Source organism: Meleagris gallopavo, chromosome 1, assembly GCF_000146605.3.
Source record: "Meleagris gallopavo isolate NT-WF06-2002-E0010 breed Aviagen turkey brand Nicholas breeding stock chromosome 1, Turkey_5.1, whole genome shotgun sequence".
Lineage (NCBI taxonomy): Eukaryota > Metazoa > Chordata > Aves > Galliformes > Phasianidae > Meleagris > Meleagris gallopavo.
Window position 1 is genome coordinate 119,240 of NC_015011.2, and position 7,644 is coordinate 126,883.

The 7,644-nt window shown below is 56.4% G+C and overlaps 2 protein-coding genes across 4 annotated transcripts in view; both read right to left on the reverse strand.

Moving 5' to 3' along the window:
- Window positions 1-386, reverse strand: part of ARSA (arylsulfatase A) — a 5,604-nt gene extending 5,218 nt beyond the window's left edge. For 2 of the 3 annotated variants that reach the window (XM_010710572.3, XM_031552500.1), the window contains exon 1: window positions 125-383. In XM_010710572.3, the coding sequence (XP_010708874.1) occupies window positions 125-357 (233 nt within the window). In that variant the 5' untranslated portion in view covers window positions 358-383. Of the gene's footprint in view, window positions 1-124 lie in introns of all 3 variants that reach the window. The other variant, XM_031552503.1, reaches the window with a different exon arrangement.
- Window positions 387-3,974: 3,588 nt separating this feature from the next.
- ACR (acrosin) lies at window positions 3,975-6,633 on the reverse strand. Its single transcript, XM_010711522.3, is given in 6 exon segments — window positions 3,975-4,150; window positions 4,153-4,480; window positions 4,564-4,718; window positions 4,909-5,174; window positions 5,335-5,532; window positions 5,607-6,633. Coding segments are annotated over 6 exon segments (1,206 nt in total). The 5' UTR covers window positions 5,708-6,633; the 3' UTR covers window positions 3,975-3,992.
- Between the last annotated feature and the right edge of the window lie 1,011 nt (window positions 6,634-7,644).

The following is a 7,644-nucleotide window of genomic DNA, read 5'->3' on the forward strand; positions in this document are numbered from 1 at the left end:
CGCCCCGCGGCTCCGGGGTTCCGCACCCGGCAGCCCGCACCGCGGCTCCCTCGCTCCCTGTTCCCGCTGCCACCCCCCCGCCGCCGTCCCCAGAACCGCAGCTCCGCCCCGCCGCGGGCCGCACCGGGAGGGGCTGCACACCGCAGAGCTGCTGTAGAAATCGGTGAAGCGCAGCCCTCGGGCCGCCATCCGGTCCAGGTGGGGCGTGGCGGAGGAGGGGTGCCCGTAGCTGCCCAGGTCTCCGAAGCCCAAATCATCCGCCAGCAGCAGCACGAAGCTGGGCGGGCCGCCGGCCGCGCCCCGCAGCGCCCACGGCAGCAGCGCCCACAGCAGCGGAACGGCGCTCCGCTCCGCCATGACGCGCCGGCGGTCACCCGACCGAGTCACGTGACGCGGCCGAGCCGCGGTCCGCCGAGGAACAGCGCCGCCGTGCGGTGGCCTCCCGCACCTTCAGCCCCGGCCCCGCTGGTGGAGAAGCGCATCCTGGGGGTCGGGGTGCTGCGGTCGGGACGCGGAAGAAGCAATGCGAACAGCAGCGCTTCTGTGGTGGGAGTTCTGCACCTGGGAATACGGCCGTGCCCGCCTCTGAGAAGTGCAGACAGCTCACGTGGCGGGCATTAAAGGATTGGGGGTCCGGTGTCCCCACGAGCACCATTTTGTGTCTCCAGGATGGGGTTAAATGCAGAGCAGAGGTGGTGTGCGAGCATGGAGATGCCGCTGGTGGCCGGGGTTAAACCTGCAGCAGGAAGAGGTGGGGACTTCCAGCCCAAGGACAAAGCTGGGCAAAAAGCAGCCGAGGTTCTGGTCTGGAAGCTGAGATAGTAGGCTGAAGAATATAAGATTTAAGGGGTCCAGAACGCTGCTTGTTTTTGCTAACTCAAAAGGAAGTCGCAAATAGCATCGCTTAGTTTAACCTTTTGCTAACTCAAGGGGGATTTATTGCTTAGTTTAACCTTTTGCTGGCCCAAGCACATCCTCAAAAGGGAGCCTTCTCAAGTCAGTAGAAAGGGGCCCCTAAGAAAGCAATGGAAAGGGAAGATAAGCAGGATAAGAATTGCTGAGGCATGCAGGGCAGGAGAAGAGCTCAGAACTGGGACAAAGGTCGGAAGGACATGGCGAGGAAGACGTCTGACTTCATCCAGGAACGACCACCAGGCGACCACCAGATGGGGAGGAAGACGTCGAGCCTTCATCCAATGGAAGCTACTGCGCATGCACTGGGGGAGGGGCAGAATGTAAATGCATTCCCAGAAAAGCAATGAATACGTCGATGGGTGTTGGTAACACTGCTGAATACGTGTGGCTTGGCCTAAAAATGTACCGAGAGCCCACTGTGGTGTGCAGCTAGGAGGAGCAATCCGCCTTGCATCCGGATTGTGGCGCAGCGCCGAAATAAAGACGTATCTGCTCTTATAACCTTGGGTTGGAGGGTTTGATTCCGCAAATCAATTTGGCACCCCAGGTGGGACCATCTCTGTTGGGCTGCGGGAGCGGTTGAGGAGGACCTTGAGCCTTTGGCGCACCCCGAGAATTCTTGGAAGGACCCCCTTCTCATCCGATCGCTGCGGGGACAGACAAGGACCACTGAGAGAGGGGGGGCTGGAAGAGCCCAGGAAGGGCTCCGTCCCACTGGAATGAAAGTAATGTGTAAAGTACTGAGAAAGAGGGAACCGTCTCTGGTTGCAAAGATGAAGGATGCGAATTTGGGAAGCTTACCCTAGCAGATCCACTGGTTAAATTACAGCTAGGGGAGCAGGATGAAGAGGTTTACCTTTCGGTGGATACGGGTGCCTCTTACCGCCTGTAGGTGATTTTGTAACTGTAGAAGGAGCTAATGCCCTGCAAGAAAAGGCTTACTTTTGGGATCAATTAAATATAGGCTGAGAAAACAAGTGGGAATACATAAATCAATTCTTGTACATGCCAGGTTACTCTGGCAAGAAATTAAATAAAACTGGAGCTAAGGATCAAACAGTATTAACTGATTGAGAATTTTAAGTCTGCCTTTAGCACAAACAGGGAAAAACAAGGTTGTAGCCCCAGAAGTTACAGAGATCTTGATTAAGATACGCTTAGGAGTGTGGGTATCAGGGATACCTGGCAGAGCCAAAAATGCAGCCCTAAACAGAAGTTAAGTTAAAGCCCAGTCAGGGTAAAGCAGTGCCCTTTGAGGATATGGGACTGTAGAAGGATAAAAGAAATAATAGATAATTTTTGGAGTTTGGATTACTAATTGAATATGAATCCAAATACAGTACTCCAAACCTGCTGGAAAAAAAAAGAAAAAAAAAAATTCCATACCAAGTTAAGGAATTAGTAGGTGGAGTTTACCTTCTGGACTTGAAGGATGCCTTTTCTGCCCGGAAGCCTAAGGTTATTTGCCTTTGAATAGGAAAACCCCAGTATGGGGAGAAAAGACTCAGTTAATCTGAACAGTGTTACCCAGGGTTGTGAGAACAGCTCAATGATTTTGAGAGCTGGTCAACTCGTGAACCTGAGACTTGGGTTCCTCCATCCCAGAGTGGAACCTTATTGCAGCACATGGATGTCGCAGAAACAAAGAGGACTGTGAGTTTGCCGAATTTCTTGTTTAAATGATCATCAAGTTTCTCAGCAGAAAGACATATTTGGGATACGAGATCACAGCTGGACTTCAAACCTTAAGGACTGTCAGGAAAGGAGCCATCTGCCAAACCCCTGGGTCACAAACTGCCAGGGAACTCCGTACGTTCCCAGGAATGACGGGATGGTGCCAACCGTGGATACACAGCTGCGGACTGTTGGTAAAGCCACGGTATTATAATGCTCACATAAAAAGCAAGGAATGGCCCTGGGAGTCCCTGCCCAGAGCCTCGGGCGGTGGCACACCTCTCCAAACAGCTTGATGAAGGGAGGAAGGGGTGGCCGGGGTGCTTGGGGGCAGTGGCTGCACTCCTACTCAAGTTTTGCCAGGCCAAGGAATAACAGTTTGAGTATCTCATACAGTGTCTGCTGTACTGGAGGTAAAAGGGGGGGCATTGGCTCCCGCTCCTGAAATCCCAGACCGACCCGGTAGAGCAGGATGGTGTAGAAATAATTGCAACCCTGTATCTTTCCTTAGCGGAACTCCTGGACAACCAGTACTTTGTAACAGCTTTGAAACAACTGAAGCTGCGTCTTCCAGCCGGTCAGAGCTGAAGCACGAGCCCTTAGAAGGTGCAGAAGACACCTGGTTTACCGACGGCAGCAGTTGTGTGAGACAAGAAAACAGTAATGCAGTAGCTGCCACTGATAAAGTAATTGAAGCACAACCATTCCCTCAAAGGGCTGAAATAACTGCCTGGACAAGAGCCTCGATTACATGGACAGATGCTAATTACGTATTTGGGATGCTACACATCGTAGCACCATCTGAAATGAGCAAGGATTGCACTCAGAAGGAAAACAGCATGATGCAAACCTCCCAAGGAGCGCGGCTGTGGCACATTGTAAAGGACATCAGGCAGGGAGCTCTGTACAGGAAACTGGAAATAAGATGATGGGGAGGGTGGCAGAACAGGTGGTTGAAGAAGGCTTTAATTCCAGGCGGTCATCTTAAAATCTTTAAACCTGAGTCAGAACCTGTAAAAAATTCTAGAGAGGATAGGAATCTAATTAATGATTTCGAAGGGAGGGCAACAATGGCAAACTGATTTCTCAGAACTCCCAAGAAAAGGGGGGTGTCCCTGTGTGTTGGTGACTCTCTCCCTCTTGCTGCCTACAAAGACTCCTTGCTGCTTCTTTCCTGTCTTTTCTATCGCCCTCCTTCCCCTCCCCATCACCCTAATTCTTACTAGTGTCCGCCCTCCCCCTCCCCATCTCCCTAATTAAGATCTGTGATAAACTGGTCGGACCGACATTTGAACCGTTGTTTCTTATCTCACGCCGGGTGTACAGATATTAAAAGAGCCTCCTCTCCCTCCTATAAATCGGAGCGAGACAAGCAGAGACACGGGTAGCTGTGAAAATAAGCTTTATTTGTCCAGCTGAGTAAACTTCAGCGTTTGTGTGCAGTCGGAGGAGGGCGGGTGGGACAGAGATGGGCTGCCATTGGGCATTATCCCAAAGAAAGGGGTGGTGGTGCACTGCAGGCTGCTCTGCGCCGTGCAGCTGATTAAGCCTTGCTTCCCCAAAGGCTCTGCAGGAGGTTCTGCACCCCAGTAAAGAATTCCCTGAGTTTCTGGGCTGGAAATGGACAGGAGTCCGACACGCTCGGTTGTGTTGGCACCGCGTTTGGCCCGTGGTGGTAGGACGAGGTGCTCATGTAATGACTCCATGTCCGCGACGTCGGATGGGCTGCTGCTCTCATCTGCAGCAGGATCCAGTTGTAGAAGTGCTGAGTGGAGGTGTAGATCCCAGGGCGAAACGCCCTGCCGCAGCCTCTCCCCCAGCTGGTCACACCAACCAGCCAGAAATAGTCAGCGCTGCTGTCTCTGCACATCAGAGGGCCGCCGCTATCGCCCTGCGGGGGGGAGAGAAGCCCAAAGCGTGACTGGGGGTGGTTTGCAGGCAGAGCACGGCTGCGTGTCGGCGTGCGGCTCCTACCTGGCAGGTGTCGATGCCGCCCTGCGGGTAACCAGCACACAGGTTGTGGCTGTGGAGCACCCCGTCGTACCAGTGGCTGCTGTTGCAGAGGTTGAGGTCGAGGAGGTGGACCTTGGCCTCCTGCAGGACCTCGGCGGTTTGGGTGGGCGCTGCAGCTGTGAGCGCAGAGCAGAATGGGCACCGTCAGCTCCCGGCCCGTTTGTGGGCGAAGCCCTTCCCGAAGTCTCGGCTTCGAGTTTACAAACGGCTCGGCCCCATCCCTCTCTATGGATGCATCCCCACGGTGTCACCCGGGGTTTCGCCTTCAGCTTTAACCCGGGACAGCCGTGCGTTTTGGGTACTCACATCTCATCCCCATGTGTCCCCAGCCACTGACGTAGCAGTCTGTGAGCTCTGACACTCGCAGCGAGGGGTCGGGCACGCAGGCCAGCTGGATGTAGTAGCTGCAGTGGACGGGTCGATCCAACTCGAGCAGCGCGATGTCGTTGATCATCGTCTTGTTGTTAAAGTACTCGTGAAGTATCGCCCTCCTGATGCTGCGCACCTCCACCTCCTGGCCCAGCTGAGTCAGATCGTTGGCACCGATCACCACGCGCGACTGCAGGATGTAGCTGAGGTGGAGAGGGAGGTGAGGAGGAGCGGAGCCGCGGGGGAGAGAGGAGGGCAGCGCTACGGGGGCTGCGACGTGGCCGCTGTGCCTCGGGCACGCGCCCGGCCTCGGGACCCGCAGTGCCACGCCGGCTGTAAGGCAGGGAAGGGGACGGCCCTTACTTGGGGCGGCCGAAGCAGTGCGCTGCCGAGAGCACCCACTGCGGGGTGATGAGGGATCCTCCGCACATGTGTCCCGTGCCCGCAAACCGGGGGTTCTGGATGCTGACGATCCACGGCCAGGACCCGTGCAGGGCTTCCGTGCCGCCCACGACGCGCATCCCACCATAGTGATAAGCCACGGGCCGGAGCCCGCAGGTGCTGCAAGCAGAAACGCGTCAGGTTTCGCGTCTGAACCGCCGTCCCTCCCCACGGGGCACCGCCGGGCCACTCACTCGCAGCCGCCGGAGAAGCCGTGCCCGGGCCGGCAGGCGGCCAGCAGCACCGCGAGGGGCAGCAGCAGCGCCATCGCTCCCGGAGGCGCACGGCAGCCCATCGCGCCCGGCTTCGTCGCCCCCGACGCGCCGTGTGCCCGTTGTCCGCGGCGCCGATGTCACAGAACCGTCGGTTCCGAGGGCTGTGCCACCGCGTGGGGCTGCGCGGGGGGGTGCGGGCAGGAGCCGGAAGGGACCCCCGGCTGCCTTCTGCCGTAGCAGCGCCCTACGGCTCGGACGGACGGATGCGGAGCCGCGCAGCTGAGTGTGCGGCCCGGCTTTGGGAACGGCAGCAGCACGCGTTTCAGCCTCCGGCCCGAAGACAAACGGCCGCTCCGAAGGCCCTCGAGGCATCACGCGCCCCAGGAGCGGCTCTCCAACCCACCTCGCTGCGGTTTCGCATCCTGTCCCGAAGGCGGTGCCCCAGACCTGCTTAGGCTGCACAGGATGCCTCAGAGGGCAGTTTGCCTCCTGCGGGGACTCAGTGCCCCTCAGCGGTGTTCTCCGGGAGGTAGAGGGGAGCGGTGGGACCGGGGAATGGCTCCACGCGTGTCTGATGGGGGGACGGGGGTCCTTATGGAGACAGGAATGGAGCGGGGCAGCAGCGCCGAGGAAACTCAGCCGTGGCCCCGAAGCACACGATGCCCTCAGCACACAGCACCGCTCTGTGCTCCGATGCGGCAACACCCGGGAGCAATGGGGGAAAGTTAACTGGGGAGGGGAATTGCTTATTTGGGAGGAGCCAAGCAAGATGAGTAAGTATTGAAAAGAAACAAAAGGGGCAGCGTGGAGGCCGAATCAGAAATCACGTGTAAGCAAACTGCACGAAGATGCTTGTGTGCTGGTCCGTGGCTGTAGTGAGTGCCAGAGCCTGGCCTTTGCAGTGCTGAGTGATGGAGTCAGCACTTGTGTCAGATACGAGCAGCTAAATGACTTACTCAGCCTTGAGGTTGAGCTGAAGGAGGAGGTGGAGAGGCTGAGGAGCATAAAGGAATGTGGGAGGAGGTTGATCGGCGCTGCCAAACCCTATTGGCCCTGGGATCTGGGCAGCCAGCTGAGGCTCCACATGGAGCACGTCACCCCCTGCCACCCTGCAAGCAGGTGATAGAGGGGAACCAGCAGGAAGACAGTGTTCCTGCTGCAGTGAGCCCCCGTCCTCTCCTCCCCCTATCAACAACAGTGAAGAACTGGGGGCTGTGGGGTAACGGAAAAGGCTCCTCTTGGCAATGCAGGCACAGCAGCCCCGAGATTCCCCTGCCTCCCCAGATGCTCCTGTGGAACAGTTAGAGTGCTCTGCAGGGACAGCTGGACAGTGGTGGTGATGACGGTTCTCCCCACTCAATGTCACCAAAGTCTAACCAGACTTCACTTAGCGTTAAAACCTCATCAGAAAAGAGAAAATGGGCAGGTCGTTGTCATTGGTGACTTCTGCTGAAGGCAGCAGAAGGGCTGATATGTAGACCAGACCCTCCACGCAGGGAGGTCTGCTGCCTCCTGGGGGCCCGGGTTAAAGATGTGAGGAATAAACTTCCTTCCATTGTTTGGCCCTCAGGTTACTGCCTCACGTTGGCAGCGATGGTATAGGAGGAATTTCCCTGAGGACTATGAAAAAGGACTTCAGAGCCTTGGGGCGACAGGTCAAGGGTTTGGAAGCACAATTTGTGTTCTCTATCCCTCCAGCTATAGGGAATAATGAGGGACTAAATATGATGGGACAACTGAATAATACCTAGCTCCAGGCCCGGTGTGCCCAGCAAGGGTTTGTTTTTTTTTTGACCTCTGCTCAATTTACATGAAAACAGGCCTGCAGGCAACTGATAGGAGCAGCTGCTCACTGGTGGGAAGGGGTCTTACGATGGGAGTTGGGAAGGTTCATTGGTTGAGTTATATTCATTGACAGAGTTGATAAACTAGGTATGAAGGAGGGTGGGGTGTAACTGGGGTAATTAGAGCCTGTATGCAACGTGCCAGTGCTTGTGGGAGAGGGATGTGCTGGTAA